This window comes from Neofelis nebulosa, chromosome 4 (genome assembly GCF_028018385.1).
Source record: "Neofelis nebulosa isolate mNeoNeb1 chromosome 4, mNeoNeb1.pri, whole genome shotgun sequence".
In the NCBI taxonomy this organism is placed as follows: domain Eukaryota; kingdom Metazoa; phylum Chordata; class Mammalia; order Carnivora; family Felidae; genus Neofelis; species Neofelis nebulosa.
In genome coordinates this window covers 34698494-34725366 of record NC_080785.1, presented here as the reverse complement: position 1 = coordinate 34725366, position 26873 = coordinate 34698494, and the positions used below count along the sequence as shown (strand labels likewise).

Below are 26873 nucleotides of genomic sequence, written 5' to 3'. Positions count from 1 at the left end.
CATCCAAAGGGTGCCAGATGTGCAGGCAAGAGTCAAACAGGAGATGGGATGCTTCTGCCAACATTCCTACACACTAGCTCAGTGGTACAGCTTACTTACTCCTCCAATGACCCTTTGAGGTAGGGACTATTATTATTATCACCATTATATTCCCTTTGCAGATAAGGAAGCTCAGGCTTATTCATTTACTCAGAATTACATAGGTAAGAAGTGGTTGAGTCAGAGTTTGAACCTAGACAGTGATATTCTAGAGCTCAGGTTCTTAACCATTGTACTCCATCCAGTGCCTCTCTCTCTCTCTCCAGCAATAGATCATAGTCCAAGCAGACAGTCATGTCACCACAGTGCAGAAAGAGATGACTGTGTTCTCAGAGTAGGTGGACAGCATTTGGCAAGGGGGATTCCAGAAGTCCTCTGAGTTGGGAGTGACAGGCCTGTAGTCCTAAGGTCAGACTCTAGATGCTGGCAGGTGGGTTGGGGAAGGAGGGAAAAGGACCAATGTGAAGACTAATGTAAGACCCCAGACCTCAAGAAATCTAGATGCTGGGTGAGTTCCCAATAAGACAGGGAGGGTCAAGTCCCAAAGACCAGAATTGGGGTACAAAGTGGGGATGTGGTCTCAGTGACTAAAGTGTAATACATGCCCAGAACCAGACAAGATGCAGTGCTGGCTTGTGCTCAATCACCTGGGTCTTTAAAGCATCCTGATTGCCCAGGTTGGCCAAAGTGCCTGGGGTGTGGCTGGTCCTACCTGGATGTGTGGGGAGGAGGAGCAGATGTGAGAGAATGAGGCACGTCCTGACAGGCACTTTCAATTTAACAGCTTTATTTAAGGTTCTCAATTTGCCTATTCGATTTCTAGACATTTGTGCTGTTACAGTAACACGTTGTGAAAACAGAAAACAGTTGAGAAAAACCTTAGTTTTATGCTAGTAGGAGAAATGCCTCTTTAATCCTGAAAGTAGTTTCTCTGAGACTTCCTCCCTAGTAATTATGTATTTGTTCTCAAAAACAAATGCCAGAAGTAAGGAACAGACTTAATAAGGCATTTTACAAGGCACCATTAATCTCTCAGAAGAACAATGGGAGTGTTTTATCAATCATGGCTCACTGTTGGCCTTTTCTATATGATTAGCAGTAATAAAATATAGCTGGAAATGGGTATACCAAAATATGTCAAGGAAATGGAATTGCATTCATTGTAGATAACCAATTATTTTGGTTAGGTGAACAGATCTCTTCCTTACTTGATCCTGAGCACCATGCTTTTTAATAGGGAGAGAAATTGCCCAAAATAGTTAATAATCACCATTTCACCAAACTATTGTAAGTAAACACCTCCATTACTGTAGTTATAGAGGTGAGAATGAGAGTCATTCTCAGATAATGCACTCCCTTAGAAAGGCCATTTAACAAATATTTAAGAAAGAAGCATGCACTCCAAACCAGGCACAAAGGATGTCCTGAGTCCTTCCACACCAGAGTCTTCCTGACAGAACCATAGCCTTCTGCCAGGGCTCATCTGAGACATGGGCGCCTCTGTTAGCTTTTGCTGACCAATCTCATAGGAATTGGTTATCTCTTTTCTTCGCTTCCACCACATTTTGTTTTTATCTCTATTTTGGCATACATCAAAGCCTTCTAAGTATTCTGCTTCTCTATCCCCATGTCCTCCCCACCTTCCCTTTCCACTGCATGCCTGAGTCCTTCAGAGCTGGACAGTGACCTCCTGGTGGCCCCAGAACTGTGGCTGCCCAGTACCCACCCCAGGGCCCCACACTGAGTCTGCCATCAGAAAATGGATGTCAAGTTGAGTCTGCTGAAATTCTTCTTTAAGTAACCGAATGTCTCCTGCAAGTGAAAGGACAATAGGATTACATTATTGAGTGTCTTCCTTTGCCCCTTTCTCTATGGCAGCCACATTTTAAACCTTCTAAAAAAAAACATATCCAGATAATAAAGAAATCCAAACATATCAACTCTATTTACTAAAGTAAAGAGAAAACATGTTCTGTGTATATGTTTATTATTAAAATTTTTATTTTTGTCTCCAGTTTGAGGAGGACACAAATGCATCTCTCCTGAGCCTTCAGTGAGCAGGCTATGGCACCTGGATGGTCTCCCAGGGCCTGGGGGATAAGGATAATCTCCTAAGTTTCTGGCACGTAGGGCAGGCAAATTCCCAGAATGCCAAGAGATGCCATTATTGATGTTTGATGTTGCCCACTGGGGCCAGAAGACTGACAGTTGGATATTGGGACACATGAGAAATCCCTTACAAAGAAGGGGGTAAGAATTCCCTGTCATACCATCCATATGCCTCTGGACAATGGCAAACATCAGAGGAATGACTAAGTCAGGAGACAGCTCTGAAGAAAAATTCAAACCTTCCACACCTGAAGGAGCCAAAAGCTTTGAGAAACCCAAGCTTCTTTTTCCTTCTCTTTGGCTTTATTACTTCTAGATCTTAAGTACATAGAGCTCTGAGATTTTACTAACTGGTAGGTGGTAACCATTAATCCACTATTCCAACAGCATAGAAGTTTCTTTGTACCTCAGAGGTCCTCTCTCATAGGTCTCAGGTTTAAGAAGGAGAAGGAGGAGAAAGAGAAGAAGGAGAAGGAGGAGAAGAAAAATGGACCAATACATATAGATGTCTCTAGAAAGGATCAGACATCATTCATTTCATTGTTGATGTCTGTCCCAAATGAAAAGAAGTTAGCTCCTTTTCCATCCTTTCTCTCATCTCCTGTGAGAGGAAGTGGATTTACTGCAATATGTATAAAAGTAAGACTTTTTGGTTTGACTCCAGTTTCCCTATCAACAAGCTAAGTATAGGAGATCAGGATCTTATTTAGTTAAGAATAGATAGGACTAGGAAGTAGCCATCAAAAAAAGGGTGATGATGTGTAATGAGAATTTTAGGTGTGACTGGTATCTAACATACAGCCAAGACCACAGCCCTACCTAGCACATTTAATATTTTATCAATGACTGGAATACAAGAGGACTCACAACTTACAAATGACACCAATTACAATGACCTTGTTAATATCTGTGATAAAAATAACATCAAAGTGGTTGTGACAAATTGTAAGTAGCCCATAAATATAGGGCCTATATTTATGGCCCTATTAAGATAAAGGGCTATACAAAGTGAGATAATGATAAGTGACTAGAAATAGAACGTATAGATATTAAGTAGGAAACAATTTATAAAAATTTTATAAAAATTTATAAAAAATAAGGTAAATTTATAAAAAATAAGAAAATACCAGGAAAAGGTTGTCATTTCTGTGGAAATTTGATGTGGAAAACCAAGATGCTTGGTGAGCATAATGGATATGGAAACCCCTTGTTATAATTCCACAGTCTATATAAGGGACCAAGATCTCCAGGGTGATAATCACTATTGTAAGTGTGCCCTTAAGTGAATCCACAATGCTCCATTCCCCTTGGGCAATAGGGGATGCAAGCTAATCTACCAGTTGTTCATAAACACTAAACATCTCAGTAATAGAATGATACTTTAAAGGAAGTATAATAGATGGAATCAAATGGACAATGCAATCAGAAAAAATGTCACCTACAAGATTCTCTACTTCATTTCCTATTTGCTAGACTTATTAAAAATGTGTTCTGTTTTGATCTTATGAGGGAGGTAGAGATGCTAGAAAGATCCCACAGAAGAGCAAAAGGAAGGAGATAAGGGATGAAGAGAAACCTCCAGGTATGGCTGAGAAGGGACTGCTTTGTCTGGACAATTTTTTAGAAGAGTTGGAAGGGAACATGGAATGACAGCTGTCTTTAGGTATTGCCAGGTTATTATGAGACTTACAAGAAAAATACTGCTCAGACACAATCACCATTCAGGACAAGGAAAAGGGAGGAAGGGATGTACACTTAAAAAAAAAGTGTTAGGTTTCCTGGGAGAAGAAATTTCAAGTAATTAGAGGGGTTAATCCCAGGAATGTGTCACAGAGGTTGTTTTATAATAGTTGTGTGTTAAATTCCTTACTTGTCTATGTAACTGCTCAAATTCCTCTACCTCTGCAATTACAAATAGATGTATAACAGCATTGACACACAGTCTCATAATTAAGCACTGGCATACATATGAGCACTTTTCCTCTATTCCAGCAGGATACCTGGTTTGTTTGAGGGCAAAGAGTAGTTGGTACGGCATTGTTTTAAACAGTGGTTGGGAATGCATGTGGTAAACATCTGAAAGTAGGACACTGAAAAATGCATGCATTGTATGTACCAAAAGGTCAGTATGAAATATTATCTCTATGGCAAGCCTGCCCATCCACTCCCACCTACACATTGCATATTCAAACAATTTCACAGTTTGTATAAACCTCTATTGTGATTTAAACTCACTAGACAGTATGGCTTCTGCAAAGGGGTGGCTGTTTTGTGACTTTAGACCACATGATTTAGGCATAAATCATCAGGGGAACATCTCAAAATACTGTTGTATCCCATCCCCAGAAATTCTAACTGAACTAATTTATGATGGGGCCCAGGCCTATGTATTGTTGTTATTTGTTTTTTTTTTTCTTGTTGTTTTTTGTTTTTTGTTTTTCTGAAAGCTTTCCAGGTTAGGCTAATGTACAGCCAGATTTGAGTCTGGTTTAGACTCCGAATTTCTTAATAATAAAATTATGTGCCATCATAAAACTTTCAGGACCATAAGGGCCACCATAGGGAAATTATTCCTTCTCAGCATCTTCATTTTGGGGAATCCTTAGCACTCCAATCCTTAGCATTGGAGTATGATATTGTCTCTCAAATTCCTATTACAAAAAATACTTTCTGGAACTCTAGTATAGCAACTGTATAAGACAGACTTTGTATGTGGGATAAATCTCGTGTCACTCATGTAATCCAGTCCTGTTGTTTCCCTTTTCTTTTGCTCATTCTTTCTATTCTCCCCAAGAGGAATATCATCTGGTTAGAGTGTCATCCCCATTCCCCCTTTTTCTACATGGTTCACGGCTCAGGCATACTAAGAATGGAGCTAACAACATGCACTGGTTTTTCTTCTACTGGTACAGAGGCCACAGGAAGCTTCACTGGACCTAGCGACAGGCAGGTCTCTGTCGTTTCTCTAGTGCCTGGCACAGAGAAGAGAGAAGTGCTTTACTGATGCCAATTACTCCTCAGAGCAGATGGGGAAACTGAGCCTCAGAAAAAGTCTGAATTCTACCCTTTCTTGGACACTGACCTCCAGTGTTGCCTTGAGCCTTAGAAAAGTCACTTGGACCCTCTGGACAGCAGTTTCTTCACCTATAGCAATCAGTAAGAGACTAGATGGTCCCTAAGTTGCTTTCATTTCTAAAATTCTATGATCCGGTTGACCAGTATTCATAAGAGTGGAAGCCTGTAAAGGTATATGAAGTCCATTCAGAGAGAATGGTGGAAGACTCCTCATCAATACTACCTTTATTACTTTCTTCCTAGATTTTACCAATTGTCATTCTCATTCTTAATATTCAGGCTGTGGGATTCAGTTAAATCATCTTTGAAGTACTGAGCTAACGACAGATGACATGCTGAATATACTACCAATAAATATTTGGTACTAAAGAGATGAGGAGCTGGAGTTCATTTTCCCTTCTCATCTGTGCTCAGAACTGTGGTCTTCCCTTTTATTGTTCTTGCCTCAAAACTCTGCTTGTGTCCCAAGATAGACCAGAAAATTAGTTCCAAAGTAGATTACAAACTTTCAGTAATCTTTTTTGTAACCAGTTTATTCCTCTTCATTCACTTAACAGATTACACCCTTACTTATAACTTTAGAGCAATGGTCTTAAAAAAGTCTGACTAAATAAAAAATGCTCAGACTTTCTGAGTGCTGACAGTTGTCAAATTCACCTAGCCCATGTGGCCACATTTCTGAAGTTCTTTTAACAGCCCATCTGCGAGCAATAGAATCAGATGACTAAGAGCTATGGAGCAGAAGCACTATTACTTTGAGTCAGATTTTCCCATTAGCCAGCTATAATTTATTTCTCTCTGATCCATACAAAGTTTCAAATTTAGGGCCCTGTGTGATTTTAATCCTATCACTTAGCACCCAACCTGTACGATGCCAAAGCTAAACATGATTTCAGACCACCTGAACATTCTTCAGGAACTAATCAACTCCCTAAGCAAAGCTATGTCTAAATCCATAGGTTTGAACCCAAATTTCATGAGAAGCAAAAATTGAATTAATCTGAGTTTACTGTTATTAATCACCTTTGATCACTCTTTCACCAAAATTACTAAAACTGTGTTAGAATAACTTAATGCGATCAATAAATGCAATTACTAACCCTTGGATGGGATAATAACATATTCAGAACTTTTTTCCTAAAGGACATTTTATCAGGTTGGTGCTCTTGTAAATAGAAGAGAGAGAAATATAGCTAAGCAAATGGCAGCATTAACTAATTCATTCATTTATTCAGCAAATATTAATTTAGTACCTAATATATTCCAGGGAGGTGAGAGCCTGAGTGGCTTAGTCAAGTGTCTGACTCTTGATTTCAGCTCAGGTCATGATCTCACAGTCCTGAGACAGAGCCCTGAGTCAGGCTCTACTCTGGGCATGAAATCTGCCTAAGATTCTCTCTCTCCCTCTCCCTCTCCCTCTGCCCTGCTTGTGCTCTCTCTCTCTCTCTCCTTCCCTCCCACACACGCGCGTGCGTGCATGCGCACACACACACACACACACACACACACACACACCAAACTATATTTCAGGGAGGTTATAGTCTAGTAGCAGAAATAATCTCTCTCTAGCTCTTACCCTCTCTCCCTCTCTCTTTCTCAAACACACACTCACTCAATCAAACCATTAAATAAGTGTCAGAAAGGCTGGATTATAAAACATCCAGGTGAGAAAAGGGGTGGGGACCAGAAAGAAGTCTTTGAAGAAAGAACATTTAGATTAATACATGACAACTCCAAGATAGCCAGGTGAAGAGTGATGGAAGGAGTGTTCCAAGCAAAACTAACAGGAGGTAGGAAGGCCCTAAAACAGGGAAGGACTCGGGTCATTGTCCTGAAAGAAATTACTCAAAATCCCAGTCTAAATTCAAATTTTTACTGATTTGGGGAGTAGCAAGAAAGAAAATTCCTCTGTTACCTTAATAATAAGGTGATGCACCACAGAAGGACATCACCCCTCCCTGGTAATGATTCCTGAATAAGCTTGAGCAGCCAGAGGTCATCTCTATTTTATTTGCACTGCCCCCTTTTCAATGACTCATAACCAGCTATGTTTCCTTGTTTCACTTATTCCATCCTCAAAAGTAGGTGTTTCATAAATACTGAACAAATGAATGAATGAATGAATCAATCAATCAATCAACTCACAAGGCCATAGTACTATAAACCAAAAGTGCCTGCAATAAATATACAAGCATTCTAGGCTATAAATATTTCTAAAGTTCAGGTCCTAGCTCATCGCATCAAATTATGATTTTCTAGAGCAGTAGTTTTCAACCAGGGATAATTTTGCTCTCCCTCCTAAGGGATATTTGGCAGTGTCTGGAGTTATTTTCAATTGTCACAGTTTAGGGGGTACTACTGGCATCTATTGGGTGGAGGATAGGGATACTGATAATCATTCTACAGTGCACAGGACAGTACCCCTACTTTCACCCCACAACAAAGAATTATCCGGCCCAAAATGCCAACAGTGCTCAAATGGAGAAACCTTGTGGTAGAAGTTAGGGTCTGTGTCTTGAGAACCACATAATGGCTGTGATTATCCTTGCTTAGACCTGACAAGAACTCTAGTTTAGATCCTTTTCCTTACTTGCCTAGCAATGTTCAAACCTGCAGAGATTTATTTCATTAATTTTCTATTTGTTTAATAAACAGACTCTAAGCACTGGAGGGGAAAATATTCCAGCAGTGAGGTAAGATGAATGCTATTAGTAACCCTAGTTGACTTAACTGAATGGTAGGAAATAACTCCCACCATCAGGAAGTGAATTGTAGAAACTGAAAAGAAGTTAAGAGGGTTGGAAATGCTCTGGTTCAAACAAATGTCTATGCAGACCAATCGGTAGTTTGAAAATGGTGAAGACATTTCCGTTTCTTGTGTCTTTGTTAGAATGGAAAGAGCTTTTATTTTCTTTAGTGTGGTAATCATTCATATTTGTCCCATGACACACCCAGAAGTTTAAAGAATAACAAACTCCCAACTGTAAACATAGAATTTCGTGAGCAAGTGAGGCCTCTAGATGAATCCTTATAAATGCTGTTTGGAGGTAGAATAAGATTTCCATGCATTAAGCAATGCAGGACTTTTCTATTAAGAGAACTTCCAATACTTCCAAGGGCTGAAGTTATTTCTCCTCAAGGATGGCAAACAAGAATCCCCAAAGGCACCATTCCTTCCTGTTCAAGTTCACTGCTTCAGTCAATTCTCCTATCACTAGCCCTTACATGGCCTATTTTTACTCTGTTCACTTGTTCCATATCACTTGTTTGGTGACACTCAACATCAGCAAGTGCCACCAAATTGGTATCAGAAGACTGAAGATTTAAATAAGGAATCAAAAGATATGCAGTCTGCTTTGTACTGAACCATCTGCAACTAAGCACTTTTTGTGATCATAAATATGTGAGGCCATGTTGGCAGAAGAGATGGTTCAGGTTCCTAAAGAAGGTTCAGAGCCAGCTCGTCACAGGTACACTAAATATAGTTTTACATTTCTATCTGGGATCCCCAGAAAAAGAGGGTGGGCAACCTACTCCAGGAAGCATGAAAATGCTTTGGGACCTGGAAATCATCATGGAGGATAGTTTTCAGGAATTTGAAAGGAATGTATATTCATTTCTTAGGGTTATCTTAACAACAATCCCACACAGGGTGGCTTAAAGCAATAGAAGTTTATAGTCTCATGGTTCTGGAGGCTAGATGTCCAAAATCAAGATGTCACCAGGGCCATATTCCTCCTGAAACCTGTATGGGAATCCTTTGTCTCTTCCTAGTTTCTGGTGATTTGCTGGCAATGTTTGGCATTCCTTGGCTTGCAGCTGCATAACTCCAATCACATGGCCTTCTCCCTGTTTGTCTTCTCATTACCATCTTCTTATAAGGATGCCAGCCATATTGGATGAAGGGCCCACCCTACTCCAGTATGACCTCATCCTAATGAAGACATCCAAGGTCTTACATCTACAAGACCTTGTCTCCAAATATGGTCACATTCTGAGGTACTAAGGATTAGGATTTCAACATGTCTTTTTGAGGAGGACACAATTCAATGCATAACAAGATGCAAAGTAGGAATGTATATTTTTGTTATCAGAACAGAGAAATTTAACTTAAAATTTTAAAGTGTAATACAAACCCTAGGGTAATTCTTACTTCCTCCTAAGAAGAGCAAAAGATGGAGAAACCTGTTGGTTACCTTCAAATGATTGAAAAAGAAGAAGGCAAAAAGGAATTAATCCAAAGCAAAGAGAGTCCCATTACTTGGTGTTGGTGCCTCCTTCTGACAAATCCAGGAGCTCAGTCAGCTGGGGCATCATCTTCCCCAGGATATATTTGGTTGCTGTGTGCCTCATGTTTATAATAAACTCCAGAAGGCTGATGCACTTGATAGAGATGAGTGATGCGCTTTGATAGAGATGACTTAATCCTTCTTGTTTGCATAATGGCAGGATGCAAAATAAGCACTCACCTGCCTGAAACGATTTCAGGAATGCCAAGAGTTCTCCTTTTCCAAAATATCTCCTCCATTCTCCCAACACTGTTACTGAAATCCCTGACATTTCCCCACTTCTCCTGGTTGGGATTCTTGGACCAGAAGCTCCTGATGTAGCACTGACCATTGCCCCCAGGCACTGTCCCAAACATTTTGCATAAGTTAAGTCATTTAGTACACAGAACAATTCTATGAAGTAAGTACTATTTGACCTCCAATTTACAGATGAGAAACTAAGAGAGAGAGGCTTAGAGCTTATGTAAGGTAACATAGCAGAGTTGAGATTCAAACCTAGCTTTCATGCTATGAACCAGGGGAGGGGACAATATTGCCTCTCAAAAGTAGGGAGCAACACAGTAACTAATCTATTATCATGCCCACTCAGAACTGTCAGATTTCTCAGACACTCAGGTAGGGAATGAAGTAGGGAATGAAGCCTAAGGCAGCTTTTGTTTCTCAAAGTATCTTCCCCAGACCCTTTGCATTAAAATAGGGGAGGGAGTACAGATACCTGGACCCTACCCTCAAACCCACCAATCTAGGATCTCAGGGCCCAGGCATCTGCATTTTAACAAACATCACCCAGAAACTTTTTGAGTGTACTAATGTTGGACAACAACTGGCCCTACAGGAATGGAATAAGATACCATCTTATGGTAAACATGGAAAAGCCAGAGAGAGATGACAAGACAATGGGGACGCTGGTGACCAGTGGTTAGTCAAATGACCCAAGGGTCCTGGGTATAAAGGAGCTTGGTTGCTGGGGAGTGAGGGTAACCTCATTTAGCATGGAGGTTTGACAGCAGGAGGACACCCACATCCTCTGGCTTGGATCAGATGCCCTGTCCTGGTGACAATGGTGATTTGCTGAGTCTGAGAAGCATTCTGTATCAGTTTGGATGGGAAGCATGGGTATAGACAAGGGAGAGCAACCAGACATGTGGACTCAGAAATTCCTATGTGACTCCACTTGAATGAGCAGTATTGCATAAACAAAATGAGAATTTTGATGTGGGGCTGAGGAGAATGGTATGATGAATTGAATGAGGATCCTGAGAGACAAGTCTTGTATTTGATCCAGTCATTGATTACAACCTCCTTGAGGCTCAGTCTCATAGTCTGTAAAATAGGGAAAATAACTCCTGCCTTGCAGCTAGCTCCTCACATACAGGATGTGATATGAACCCAGAGGCATATAGTGCTATATAATGTAAGTTATTGCTATTCCAAGGCCTCTGTAAAAGTCTGCTGCCTCAGAATATACAGTTGACCCTTGAACAACATGGGGGCTAACAGTGCCCACACCCTGTGCAGTCAAAAATCCATATATAACTTTTTTTTAAAGTTTACTTATTTTGAGAGACAGAGAGAGAGAGAGAGAGAGAGAGCATGTGCTAGAGCAGGTGAGGAGCAGAGAGTGAGGGAGAAAGAATCCCAAGCAGGCTCCATGCTGTCAATGCAGAGCTTGACGCAGGCATTGAGATCGTGACCTGAGTCAAAACCAAGAGTCAGATGCTTAACTGACTGAGCCACCCAGGTGCCCCTGAAAATCCATATATAACTTTTGACTCCCCCAGAACTTAACTACTAATAGCCTACTGTTGACCGGAAGCTTTACTGATAACAGGAATAATTAACACATATGTTGATTGTAATATGTCTTATGTACCATATTCTTAAAATAAAGTAAGCTAGAGCAATAGAAAATGTTATCAAGAAAATCATACAGAAAACACATTTATAGTGTGGTACTGTGTTTACCCAAAAAAATCTGTGTGTAAGTGGACCCAATAGTTCAAACCTAGGTTATTCAAGGGTCAACTGATTCTGCCACCCTAATACTCTGCCTTTCTCTGTACATTTTCCTACATTCCTGCTAAGAAAGTAAACAGAGTCCCTTAAATGCATTCTGAAGTACAAATTAGTTGTAGGCCTCCTTTCCTGAACTGGGGACACACAAACACACATATATGCAACAGGAATTCATTGGGAAAAGAACAAATTCACTCCCTCACTATCCATTCCCCGCTGGGGTGCTCTGCTGGTCCCCTGCAGGGCTGGGCCTAGCTGCTATTCCTGTTTCCACCTTTGCTTTCTCTTGGTGACGCCTCCTCACTGTACTTCAGTGCACACCCCCTGCGTTTGGGCCATGTTTACATAATTGTAGTTATTCAGATCATTGGGACAAAACCCAACCAAGCAAAAATATGCTTTAATCAACATTTTCTAAATCATTTTTCCTTAAAGATGAAGACTTCAGAGCTTGGATTGCCCCTTTCCATGGTGCCCAAGTCACCTAAATGATAACCACTTCATTTTGATCAAAATGGTCATGGCAATATAGGGTTGTGGTAAATAAGAACATCATTTTGAACAAAATGAGATACCAAAACAATAGATAAATAAAAGCGCACTTGTGATATCAGGTAAAGAATTCACAGGAGATAATATGATGGTTAGTGAAACGTTATATATGCCTACATCCTTTCGATGGACATTTATAACTCCTTTAAAATAGTATACTTACTGAAGAAATGTTTATTTGATAATTGTAGGTGCATAGTACTACTAGGTATCATGGAAGATATCAAGCTGAATGCAACAGACACAGACCTCCCTTAAGTCCTGGTTTGGTCCAGTCACTATGACCTCTTCTTAGTGGGAATATAAAAGACTTTTTTCCATTCTTATTATAAAGATAACCTAGAATTTCACAACTTTTTGAATGGAAGCAGATGAGTGAAATAGGGTACTCATGTGAAATGTCATTATTCTGAGGCCTCTGCAGTGTCTGGAAAGCAACAAGGGGGAGGTCAGTCCAAAGGGAGAGACCCAAAGGTCCCAACTGGAGGCCCAGGTCAGGGACTGCAGATCTCCTCCAAATTCCTCCCCCTGCACCCACACCATCTCCTCTTGTTCACAGAAGTAGGTAAATACCCCCCTTACCCATCTTCCAGCTTGAAACCGTGATTAATAATGCAACCCTCTCTTTCCCTCTCCAGGAGGCAATCCTTTGTTTTCTGTAAGGTCAAGTTGCCTAGTACCTACCACCCCAAGGCAGCTCAAAATACATCAGTGTTCCACCCCAGATTTACATTTTTCTAAGGGCTGTGTGTGGACTCTCTGGGAATCCAAGTAATCGCAGGCATTAACAGAACCCAGGCTGCCTATTTTCAGTTGAGGCTGCAAGAACACTGTAGCCTTTTCCCTCAGTGGTGCCAGTTTGGCCCAGTGAACACATGGGTATTTGCCCTTGCCCCTGAGAAAATACATGGGCATTAGGGCAAAGTTCCTACATTCTGGTAACATTTAATTGTGGTAGTCCTCAACCCTCTCTACAACCACACATTCATGCACATGTATTCCATCAACTTCAAAGGCTGCTCAACATGTTGGAAATATACATGAGAACAGTGAAGTGAGCTTGCAATCAGTCTAAACCTACTTTCTGTGTGACTGGGTTTGGTACATACGTTCAGATTTTAGAAGTACGTATTTGATTTTTTAAATGTACTTTTGTTTATACTGGGTTTAGCATCATGAAAATAAATCAGGATTTCTATTGCCAGTTAGAGTGTTTTTCATAATAAATAAGTCATTCATCCTTGTACAATAATACATATTTATAGGATTAAATTAGGGAAAGCTTTCAAAGAGCATTTCCATTCATTATCCACTGACTTCCATGTGCCATCCAGCAGGAGCTCCCAAAGAGAAGCAGAAAGCAAACTAGGACTTCACGGCATGGAGGGGAAAGAGTAGCATGAACAAAAAGGAGCTATCACTAAATCCAAAGGGGCAGGGCATAACTCTGGTTTAGTCTTTTGCATGAGAAAAGAAGAGAAAGCTTGTTAAAAATCAGACTCCGCAGGCCCCACAGGAGAGAATCTGATTTGAGAATGAAATGGGACCTGAGCGCCTTTTAAAGAAGCACTCTCCTCCAGTTGATTGATTCCTTTGCTACATGGCCCCTGCTAAGAACTCCTTGGAATTGGGGATCCCTGAGTAGTTCACTCACAAGTATTAAATATAAGAGTCCATGGGCACCTAGGTGGCTGAGTCAGTTAAGCATCTGACTCTTGATCTCAGCTCAGGTCTTTATCTCATGGTTGTCAGTTCAATCTCAATGTTGGGCTCCATACAGGGCATGAAGCCTACTTAAAATATAGATAGATAGATAGATAGATAGATAGATAGATAGATAGATAGATAATAGATAGATAGATAGATAGATATAGAGATATCTCCAGATTTGGTGATGGACTTTCTAGATGGAGTAGATGAAGCTGGCTCTTAGTCTTTGGTGCCTATCTGGTTATAAATCCAACCCACTTTAGGTAAATGAATGATGGAACCATAAATAGCCTAAAACTTTTCTAACATGCTGTTTGACATACACTGAAGAAAGTTGAAAATGCTCTTTCCTTTTCATATATTCCTGAATTTTTCCCCAAGACTGAATTCTAGTATGTTTATATACATACGTTGTATGTAATTTTATTTTTTTAATGCTTATTTATTTTTGAGAGAGAGAGAGAGAGGGACAGAGCATGAATGGGGGAGGGGCAGAGAAAAGGAGACACAATCTGAAGCAGGGTCCAGGCTCTGTGTTGTCAGCACAGACTCCGACGTGGGGCTCAAACCCACAAACTGCAAGATTATGACCTGAGCCAAAGTTGTACGCTTAACTAACTGAACCACTCAGGCACCCCTATAATTTTCTGTAAGTATGGAGAATTGAATTAATAGAAAAGAAAAATAAAATATAAAATAAGAAATGATAATCAAAATAAAGGTGGTTTGTTTTGGAATTGTTTTAGTTATCCAGGGTGGCATAACATTACCCCAAAATTCAGTGGCCTAAAACAACAAACATTTATTATCTTGCAGTGCATCAGTCCCAAGTGTGACTTAGTTTAGTGGTTCTGGCTCAGGGTCTCTAACAAGCTGCAATCCAGGTTATCAGGGCTGAAGTTACCTCAAGGTTCAGCTGGGAGAGGACCCACTTCCAAGCTCACTCACAGCAGGATTCAATTTCTCCCAGGCTGTTGGACTACAGGCCTCAGTCGCTCAATGATTGTTGGGTATCATCCTCCTTCATTTCCTTCCACATAGGCCTCTCCATAGGGCAACTCACACCTGGCATCTGGCTTCTAGCAGAGTAGGCAAGCAAGAGAGTAAGAAAGGAAGCAAGACAGATGCCACACTCTTTTTTAACCTAATCTTGGAAGTGCACCCCATTACTCTTGCCATGTTTTTATTATTTAGAACGAAATCACTAATTCCAGCCCATATTCAAGTGGAGGGTGTTATATGAGGCATGAACACAGGAAGTAGGGGAGGAGAAATCATTGGGATCCATCTTAGATGCTATTTATCACACAATATGTTCATTTGTCTCTTTCATAATTTATCATCCTATTTGTGCTTTACTGAAACTAAATGTTAATGTAAAGCCAGTATTTTCTGATATAGGTTAGTAACATATTCTGGGAGTAGTCTAGTAGTGTTAGAAAGATACATTGAGGTTAGAAATTGAACTCAGGTCTCTAAATGTGGAGATATACAACTACTATGTTAACCAGCAGAAGAGACTATTAGTTACTGTATCACTTAGGGTGTTTTCTGCTATAGAAAACTGGAAACCTGAATAGCTGTGGCTTAAAATGAGTGTATATATGTGTCACATAAGAAGTCTAGAGACGGACAGCTATTGGCATTGTTTTTATAGGCTGATAATGACAAAAGCAACATCTTCTATACTCTTGGCCTTTAAAATATACACGTCACTTTACCACAAGATGCCTTCCCTACATTAAGGCAACACATCATATTCTAAGCAGGATAAAAGGGGAAAGGGCCACATCATGCACCTCTGTCTCTTTTCAAAAGGAAGATAAAGCTTTCCTGGAAGTCCCACACAGCAGACTTCCACTTATCCAGAACTGGGCCACATGTTTTCCTTAAACCAATCTCTCAGTATGGAGACTAACACTACCGTGGCAAGTCTAAACCAACCATGTCTTATCTCTGAGATCAAAGAATTATTGCTAGTACCTGAATAAATCAGGATTCTGTGGATGTTGGGCAGACAACACACAAGTCTTTCGTAAACATCTTGTATATTGTTATTTATGTGTTCTTTATAATCACAATTTCCACTAATAGTCTAAAAAGATATTTTCCCATAGAAACAATATGTAAGCTTCATTGCTTATGAAATCCTAAATGTACTTAAAGTTTCTTTCTTAAAAAAATCCTTATTCAGAAATAAAATGTCAGATTCTTGAGACAAAAAATGACTCTGTATTTTATTAATACTGTGTACATATAAATTTTTTTAAAAAAAATATTGCCATGACATACTTTTAACAAGATGAAATCTTTTTAGATTTATTATATTAGTCAAGTATGATCAAAACACAAGACAGATTGTTTTCCTTAACACCTGCTGCTAGATTTTTGTTGACTTATGTTTCTGAAATTATAGCATCATAAGTCAATGTTGCACAAAGGAATTTAATGTCATTTATAAAAATCTAGTAGTATAAACTGTTGATTCCTTACAAAACATCTATTAAGACACAGAAATATCACTGAAACACATTTATGCCTTTGATCCTGAAGTCTGCATAATGATTCTTTCCAGAAGGACAACTTGTTCCATAGATTATATAACAGAAAATCAGTTCTTGGAGGTGCAGGTCAAGCTCATCTGAGGCATCTCATTTTAAGAAAATAAATGGCACCTGCACCTCTTGGTTTTTGTTTTAAAGCAAATCTCTAATTCCTCTTCTGCTCCAAACCTAAGTGAGCAGATAAAGTCCCACTCTAGGCAAGCCCTACTCTCATGTAAGAGGAGTAAGTCCCTGAGGAAATGAGACTTCAGAGTGATAGTTTTAATGAGGGATAAATTAACCAATGATGGATGTAAACAGTGAACATATTGGAGATTGTCAGAGAGAGGTGCTATCATTCATTCAACAATAGATCTGCAGGACCTATTGAAAGCAAGATGATGTTCAAGTTTAGATGCAAGTCTAGCTGTCTTGCTGGCTACAGAATGTAGCAGCTAGATTGACTAGTGATGTGTAGTGATAGCAGACAGTAGCAGAGGAGCCTGGAGAATTCCTAAGCCTGAATTCTAATCCTGTGTCTGCCATTAAGTGGGAAGGTATCCTTGATCCAGTCATCTGACAGTTTTGGCTGTCAATTTCTCAAATGGGACTCCATTTCTTTTAGGATTCCTTCAGCTCTAAACATCTATGAAAATGCTGAAGCAATTATGCTTTGAGTGATGGGGATTGTGAACCGACTTTATATGGAATTACTGATTATCTAGCAGAACTTTATTGGGGCTCAATGCATTGTGAATGCATGTCAAAATGAAGATATTTTAAAAAATACTCCCTCCTGCTTATGTCACCCTAGATAAATGTACAAAAGCATTCATCTTCACGTTGCTAAAGGACATTTCTCGTAACCTTACAGGGAGATAGCTTTCAAGTCAATGCCTTGGAATGTAATGAGAGACTTACAGGAGACCTAGAGATACGGACGGGGTAGATGGAGAAGGGATATGGTGAGACAGATGTAATTCCTAGGGATATAGTGTGGAGCACAGGACTAGACGCAGGCCTGGGAATCGGAAAGTTAAAGTTCTAATTGCAGCTTTTCCACTAATTCACTTGGGACTTTAAGAATGTCTGGCCCATTTTAATCATTCTGTGCCTCAGTTTCCTTATCTGCCAATTAGAGTGAGAGTTCTTGGCTGGGTGCCCAGGATTGTGAGAACATACTGTGCAAGGCCAAGAAAATGCAATCAGTACCAAAAATGCAAAACATCCTAGTTACTAGATGTCCTAACTTAAAATGGAAACAGTATCAACAATGATTCCTTTAATAATCAAAATGTGAATATTTTGAGAAGCATATCTATCTGGGTCAAAATTAAGCAAATAAGACTAGTATAGGGACTTGTAATCCCAGGTACACATAAGCAGAAAGAGCTTACACTGGAAGTTGAACAAGTTCCAGCTTTGCCACTTAACATTTGTGTGACCTTGAGTAATTTCTTAACCTCCCACACTACCCTCATCTGTAAAATGTGAAAAATGGCATGCATCTCAGAGGGTTGTGGTGAAGATCATTATAAATGGAAATTACTTCTTTTGAATCACTTGTGCTTTGTGGTTGATAGCTTCAATAATAATAATAACTGTCAATTAAAAAGCTTAGCCAACCACAGCAAGGAATTTTTTTAATGCTACTATTTATTGGGCATTTGCTATATTATAATGCTCTATCCCTGTACTAAGACTTTACATACATTATCTCATGTACTCCTCACAAAAACCTATTATTATTACTGTTGTAGAAATGGAAGTAGAGAGAAACTAAGCTTTATTTCTGGTTCCAGTGTGTTTCCTTTACCTGCCTTGCTTTCTTTTTCTCAGCTGAATCTAAATGGCTATACTTTTAGTAATCTTTAGCCATTTAAAAATTTCAGGACTAAAGCAGCAACTAATTGAATATACTTATATAACATGTTATTTTTGTCATGTTGCTCTCTACCCCTGGAGACCAGCTCTAAATTCACATGCAGATAAATCATGCTCACTGGCAGTTAAGAATTTTCAATATGTTTGTTGAAAAAAATGAATTTATAGTTAGGTTTAGAAAATAAATTTATTATCAAGAAATCTTATCCACATTCATATGTCCATAGATCTTCACTAAGGACCAACTGTATATATGATGTATATAACATCATTGTTTTTTTTTTTAATTTTTTTTTTTAACGTTTATTTATTTTTGAGACAGAGAGAGACAGAGCGTGAACAGGGGAGAGGCAGAGACAGAGGGAGACACAGAATCTGAAACAGGCTCCAGGCTCTGAGCTGTCAGCACAGAGCCTGACGCGGGGCTCGAACTCACAGACCGTGAGATCATGACCTGAGCCGAAGTTGGACGCTTAACCGACTGAGCCACCCAGGCGCCCCTATAACATCATTGTTAATATCATCCTCAGAGACCATACTGTGGGAATTCTTACAGTTACCAGAACTGTAAAATTCAGCAATTTTATATTTTTTGTTAATGTGCCTTTTAATTATGAAATACTATAATTGCCTTGGAGAAGATTCAAAAAATATTTTTTCTAAAGTGATATGTTGAAGAAAGTGTATCTTTCAGACCAGATTCAAACCTCAAATTTACCTCTTATCTATATGGACAAATTATTAACATTTCTGAAGCTTGCATTTTTCCTGTAAAATGGGAATAATACATTAGGAGTTGATGTGAGTTAAATTGAGAACAGTGTCTGACATAATAGCCAGTCAACAAATGTTAGTAACTCTCCCTTCCCTAGGAAAAGAATCTCAAGGCAGCCATGCTTCAAGTCTGCTCTGTAAAGAGGTAGGAATACCCTACTCTAGTAAAGTGCTTCCTGCCCTCCTTTGATAGTAAACTGTTTTTATTTTTTAATAAAAGTGAGGTACCCTCTCCCGTTGTACACTCAAAATGTATGTTCCCATTTCTGGGCACTCATGGGCCACCACTGCCCATCCTTTAACCCCATATTAAGAATGTCTGCTCTTGTGTATTAATTTTGACTTCACAAAATCCTTTTACAAAAGAAGGTCACCTTTTAAAAACAAAACTATTGGGTATCTTGCAGTTAGATGAAGAAAAACCACAGACTTTTATTTCTTTTTAATTTTTTAATGTTTATTTATTTTTGAGAGAGAGACAGAGTGCGAGTGAGGGAGGGGCAGAGAGAGAGGAAGATACAGATTCGAAAGCAGGCTCCAGGCTCTGAGCTGTCAATACAAACCCCGACGCAAGGCTTGAACCCATGAACCATGAGATCATGAGATCATGACCTGAGCCGAAGTCAGACGCTTAACCAATTGAGCCACCCAGAAGCCCCCACAGGCTTTTATTCTTAACAGCTTTAGGAAAATACAGTGTCAAAACAAAACTTGACAGTAGACAATTAAGTAAATTGCATAGATTGATCTGACTTGCTACCTATTTCATACGACCTTTTAAAATTTTAACACAACTAAACGTTTACTACTGAGTCTAGATCTAAATCAAAGAAAAAATTAGAACAATAAATCTGTTTAACTTCATTTATATAATTGCAGACATACCATTTTTACATATTACATTAGGACATTGGACAATAGATCAAGAATGTTCTAGAAAATAAACTTTATTGGTAAGCATCATGTACTTTTTCCAAAAGAAGTTTTATTGTGTTGAATCAATTGTGGCTTCTTGGCACTGAGAAGCTCCAGAGAGTCACCAAGTCCTCATTCCCTAATCCTGAGCTTGCCTGGGTTGTTGCTGGCAATGATCAACTTGTCTGGATTTCAAACTACATTAGATCCCTTCATATACCTGCCTTTGCCAAGCAGTTTAGTTGCCTCTGTCCTACTGTTCTATTGCTAATTTTTTTTAATCCTATACTTCAGTTAAGTTTATATAAATCCTTGCAGAAAGAGAAAAGCTCCTGGGAATTCATCGGTAACATGTACTGTAGGAGAGAATGCTGTTAGGAAAGGTATTGAGTTTGCATTCTGGTCCCACCATTGCTGTGTGCATCACATTAGCAAGTCCCCCTCCATGTCTCTGAACTTCTTTTTTTTTTCTTTTTTATGCTTATTTATATTTGAGAAAGAGTGAGAGAGAAAGAGAGAGAAAGAGAGAGAGCACAAGCAGGGGAGAGGCAGAGAGAGGCAGAGACAGAATCTGATGCAGGCTCCAGGCTCTGAGCTGTCAGCACAGAGACCAACGTGGGGCTCAAACTCAGGAGCCGTGAGATCATGACCTGAGCCGAAGTCAGATGCTTAACCAACTGAGCCACCCAGGCGCCCCTCTGAACTTCCGGATCTTCTTTTGTAAAGCGACACCAACCTACCTTCTCAGATTGGTTTGAAACCCCAGGTCATGTGGAGACGATGCATGCAGAAGCACTTGGTTACTATTAAGTGCTATATGACTGCAAACTCATTTGATTACTTCCTAGTGGCCACCAACAGGGACTACCACAGCATTCACTGCTGTGGACCACTGATATTTGCATCTGTCTTTACTCAAAACTTTACATATTTTTGAATAAATATGTATTTCCCTTACCATGTTTTTAACTGTCTTCCTTTCTAACTTTCTTCTTGCTGTTAATGTCACGTTGGTTTCCCCTAGCAGGCAAATCAGAATCTCAAAGCTCAGGGCTCATTTTAGGCTTTTCTCTCTCCCTAACCTTGAAGTAACCATATCTTGTGGGGTCTTCCTTTAACATCCTTGAAATTCATTCTTTTCTTTCTTCTTTTTCCTGGCTATTCATTTTGGGCCCTACCATCTCAAACTTGGGATATAGCAGTCTCTCTGCCTTGAGTCCCTTTTCTCCAGCCTGCACACTGCTGTTAAATTCATCTTGATAAATGGCTGCTTTTCCTGCTCCAGTATCTTCAATGGACCCTCCACTATAGGTAAAATAAAATCAAGATTGGCCTCGACCTGTCTTTCTAGCTGTGTGTACAGGTCTGTCTGCCTATATACTCACTGTATCACCCTTCCTTATTCCTGGGGTCTTGCTCACACCATTTCCAAGGTCCCTTCTTCCTCTCCAAATCATACCCTATTTTCCAAGCCCTGCCCAAGCCCCACCATCCCTTGAGTACTCATAGCTCATAGTGAACTAATTTGAAGAAATTCTATCAACTGAGTTTTCAAAGAGCCAGTATTTGACTATACAATAGCTCCTTAACACTGTGTGTGTAGTTGTGTTGGTCATGTCATTTACAGTTTACTGTGTACCTTGTATACTTATCCATGTTGCCAGGTTTTACTTGAAGGCAGGAATTTTATTATTTTAAAAAAAAATTTTTTTTAACGTTTATTTATTTTTGAGACAGAGAGAGACAGCATGAACGGGGGAGGGTCAGAGAGAGGGAGACACAGAATCTGAAACAGGCTCCAGGCTCTGAGCTGTCAGCACAGAGCTCGACGCGGGGCTTGAACTCACAGACTGCGAGATCATGACCTGAGCCGAAGTCGGCCGCTTAACCGACTGAGCCACCCAGGCGCCCCAAACGCAGGAATTTTAAAGAAATATCTACAGAACATGTTAAAAGTTCTCCTGGATTCCACCCCCAGAGATGCAGTAAGGTCTAGGTGGGGCCCAAATATCTGTGTTTTCTCCAACAGGTTCCAAGTGATGCTAATGCTTCTGGGTGCCTTTGAGCATCTCATACAGAACCTGTTAATAAAAACTAATATCTATTTATGGATACTCAATAGTGGTTGCTTTTCTTTTCCTGTATTATAGCTCACATTCTGTCACTTCTTCCTTTTAGATTGATTTTGAAGACGTGATTGCAGAACCAGAAGGAACACACAGTTTTGATGGCATCTGGAAGGCCAGCTTCACCACCTTCACTGTGACAAAATACTGGTTTTACCGCTTGCTGTCTGCCCTCTTTGGCATCCCAATGGCGCTTATCTGGGGCATTTACTTTGCCATTCTTTCTTTCCTGCACATCTGGGCAGTTGTACCGTGCATTAAGAGTTTCCTGATTGAGATTCAGTGCATCAGCCGTGTCTATTCCATCTACGTCCACACCTTCTGTGACCCGTTCTTTGAGGCTGTTGGCAAAATATTCAGCAATATTCGCATCAATATGCAGAAAGAAATATAAATGACATTTTAGGGATAAAAGTATACCTGATTCTTTTTTTTTTCCTTTTAATTTTCTTGGTGCCAATTTCAAGTTTCAAGTTGCTAGTATAGCAACAGTATATGAATGAGTTTTCTCGGTTCAGAACAAAGAAATCACTCAGTTTTTGTAACTATTATTTGTCTCTTCTGAGCTATTTCATCTATTTTTTTGGTGGTCTCAATTTTTTAAACCCATTTAAAGTTTTTGCCTTACATTCTTATTTGCATGTGGATCATTGTTTTATTGGCTGAGACATGGACCTATTGTTGAAAGGTAATTTGAGAGAAATATGAAGAACTGAGGAGAAAAAAAAAAAGAACAACCTCAAGTGCCTATTCTAAAATGTTGATCATTTTATGGTAAGGGAAGAATTACAGGCTATAGCCATTGAGTGTACAGGTATGTGGGCAGGTTTTAAGCAAACTCTTCCCCCACAATCTGAAGTGTTAGTAGATTGCTGCCATTCACTTTAAGGATCCAATCGGATCAAGTGATCTTTATCAAGTTAGAAAACATAATCTACATTCACATGTTGCGACTAATGCCTTACACTTCTTGAAATTTTAACCTGTGATACTTTCTGTGCCTGAATATTTGTCATATAGATAATGAGACCTAAGTGCCTTCCTGTTCTTCACATTTTCCTTTTCAAATAGGGTCCAACTAATCAACTTTCATTAGGTCAGCAGTCTCCCTGAAGACCAAAAATTAGAAAATCCGTTGCCTAGTTCTCCATGCTTGTTTCTGACTTTCAGAAACAGAGTTGGATGAAGTTCATGTCTGCATCTGATTACGCAGCATCTTTATCCATATCGAGTATGGTCTATATCAACCCCATGAAACGAATTAAGGTGGACAAGTGGGACTGAGCCCTCTCTGGGCTGGCAGGAGTGGAAGCCAACTTTCCCTGCCTCTCATCAGCTGAATGAGGTCAGCATGTCTATTCAGCTTCGTTTATTTTCAAGAATAATCACGCTTTCCTGACTCCAAACTAATCCATCACTGGGGTGGTTTAGTGGCTGAACATTGTGTTCCCTTTTCAGCTGATCAGCGGGCCTCCAGGGAAGGGCTCATAAAATGGAGGCCATTGTGTGAGACTGTCAGACTTGTTGCAAATGTGACCCCTTCAAAGTAAAGCACTTGTAACCGTCTGTTATGCTGTGACACACAGCCCCTCCCCCTGCCAGGAGCTTTGGACCTAATCCAAGCATCACTTTGCTCAGAAAGAAGATGGGGAGGAGGCAGTAATAAACGATTGAAGTAATTTTGCTGGAATAAATTCAAATTCTTCTGAACTCAAACTGAGGAATTTCACCTGTAAACCTGAGTCATAAAGAAAGCTTCCTGGTACATCTAAAAGCTTTTTATTCCTCCTGCTCATATTAAGATTCTGTTCTTGGGGACATTATTTTCAACCTTCAGTTATATGCTTATATTTTTATTCTCATGCACCCATTGGAACTCTGCTTGATTTTACTTTTCATCTTTTCTGTTTTCCTGACACTTTAATTATCAACCTGTTACCTATGTTTAAGTTTTGCATTTAAAACAGACACTGGCATGGACATAGTTTTACTTTTAAACTGTGTACATAACTGAAAATGTAGTATACTACATACTTTTTAAGTGTAAAGATATTTTTATCTTTATATGAGGAAAATCACTTGGGGAATTGCTTTGTGATTCAATCTGTAAACTGTGTATCCCAAGACATGTCTGTTCTAGTCCCTTTTGCAAATCAATTGCTGGTCCAAAAGATTGCTGAAATTTTATATGCTTACTGATATATTTTACACTTTTTTATCTTGCATGTCCTATAAAGGTTACAAGCCTCCACAATAAAAATGTTTAACAGTTGAACAGTCAGCATTATTATTTTTCCCCAAAACAGGCATGTATGTGTCAGTGTCTATGTCTGTGTCTGTGTGTGGTGATCATGTACATAGTGTGTGTATATATTTATAGTATGTTTGTGGGAGGTAATGGGCTTCTGCTTATCAATTATTGCAAAGTAATTTAGGTGGAATATTTGTTCTAAGGCCATCACCATGCATGAGTTACTTCAGATAAAAGTTATAATTAATAAGAATTATTTACTTAGCAGTTTACCCAATGCTTTATTTTTTTAAAGTTTTTATTTAAATTCCAGTTAGTTAATACTCAATGTAATATTAGTTTCAGGTGTATGATACAGTGATTCAACATTTTCACATAATACCCAGTGTTCATCTCAACAAGTACACTCCTTGATCTCCATCATCTGTTTAACCCATCTCCCCACCCACCTTATATGTCAATTAATTTGAGACCCCAACAACTTTGTGATGAATATTAATATTCTCATTTGGTAAATGACACATCCAGGGGCTAATGCTTTGAAATTTGCTGTGTCTTAACTGGGATTTTGTTAAAAGGGCTATTTCAGTCACAGTTTGTTTTTGGCCTTGGTTAAGTTTACATTCAGAGCTGCTGTATTAGGGTTCTCCAGAGAAGCAGAACCAATAAGAAATACATTGGTTGTTTATATTCACAAATATATTGGTATATATACAGAATAATATAAATAGATACATAAAGACATAGAGATAGACAGATAAAGACATTTATTTTAAGGAATGGGTTTACATGATTTATGGAGTCTAAAAAGTCTCAATATAATGCAGGGTGAGTTAACAAGCTGGTGACCTAAGAGAACCAATGGTATAATTTCTGTCTGAAAGCTGGAAAGTTCAAGACCCAGGAAAAGCTTATATTTTAGTTAAAGTCCAAAGGCAGTAAAAAAACCAATGTCAGTTTGAAGGCAGTCATACAGGAGGAATTCTCTTATGCAGAGAAGCATCAGCCTTTTATTCAGTCCCTTCAACTGACTGGATAAGGCCCACCTACATTGGGGAGTGCAGTCTGTTTTACTTGGTTCTACCAATTTAAGTGCTATTCATCAAAAACACCCTCACAAAAAACACCCAGAATAACATCTGAGTAAATATCTGGGTGCTTTGTGGCCCAGTCAAACTGACACATAAAATTAACTATCACAGCTTCCAAAAAATTTTTGCAAAGGGGATCTTCTAATCTCTCTCAATCTGAAATTCCTTTCATGAAGTTTATAGAGTCTCTCTCTTTGTTGGACACTCAAGCAGGCACTGAGGCCACTTATTTAAAAACCCAATCTAGCATTTATATTTATTCAATAAATCCATTTCTAGTACATGAAGTAGAAACATGCCTTTAACCACTGCAGCATGTGAAATCCTGGCCAAAGTTATGTACCCAATTCAAGAAAAATTCATGAAGTGACTTTAAAGAATGATTATCTTTCTTTTGGTTTTATTATTTGAGTTTCTGAATGAATGCATATTAACAAAATAAAGGCTTTACTTAAGTATTTTTTGGTTCAGCCACACACATGAAACAGTTCCATTTCTGGACATATAAATAACTACATGGCTTCAGACAACTTGTATTCCATATTGGGAATAAGCAGCTCCACACACTCAGTAAGTGTTAATTAAATAATAATACACATCAACCACACCAACCTAGTGGAGTAGAGGTCTATCTGAACAGCTGACTCATACCTTCTCTGATGTAGGCACTGCTATTTAAATGTTCTAGTTATAAATTAAAATTCATATTTATAAAACTGGGAGGAAAGGGGAGAGGTAGAGAAAGACATTTGTAACATAACACAAAGGGTAAAATCACAGAAGAAAAGATCATGACTGTGATACATAAAAATGTTAAATTTCTAGGGGCGCCTGGGTGGCTCAGTCAGTTAAGCATCTGACTCTTGGTTTGGCTCAGTTCATGATCTTGTGGTTTCGTGGGTTTGAGCTCCACATCAGACTCTGGGATGGCAGCACGGAGCCTGCTTGAGATTCTCTCCTCCCTCTCTCTCTGCCCCTCCCCCGTTTGTGCTCTCTCTGTCTCTCTCAAAAAACAAACTTAAAAAATGTTAAACTTCTGTATATTAAGAACAGTAGAAACAAATATAAAATAATGATAGTATATGTGCTGCCGAAGCAAGCACATATAAAATAATGATAAAGAGTGCTAAAAAATATGTGTTGTGTATCTATATATATGTGCGTAAATGTATATACTGCAAAGCATTATAGTACACTTAAAATATAGAGAACTCTCATAAATCAAGAAAGAGATGAGCACAGCAGTAGAAAAATAGGCAAAGATATGAAAAGATAATTCACACAAAAAAGTGCACAACAATCACATGAAAACACATTTATACTCATTAGTAATGATGTAATAAAAAAGCAATGAGATACTTTTTGCCTGAGTTTGCAGTAATCAAAAATAAAAAATAACATTCAAGTTGGTGAGAATGGAGGGAGGCAAGCACATTCAACCACTGCTTCTGTGAATGTAATTGGTACAAGCCTTTTGGAGGACAATTAGATGTACTTAT

At 39.1% G+C, this 26873-nt stretch overlaps 1 protein-coding gene across 2 annotated transcripts in view; it reads left to right on the top strand.

The window, feature by feature from the left end:
- The window catches only part of CAV1 (caveolin 1), a 34829-nt gene extending 10522 nt beyond the window's left edge, over positions 1-24307 (top strand). For both annotated transcript variants that reach the window (XM_058724516.1, XM_058724517.1), the window contains exon 3: positions 22085-24307. In XM_058724516.1, the coding sequence (XP_058580499.1) occupies positions 22085-22426 (342 nt within the window). In that variant the 3' untranslated portion in view covers positions 22427-24307. The remainder of the gene's footprint in view (positions 1-22084) is intronic.
- The last annotated feature ends 2566 nt before the right edge of the window (positions 24308-26873 follow it).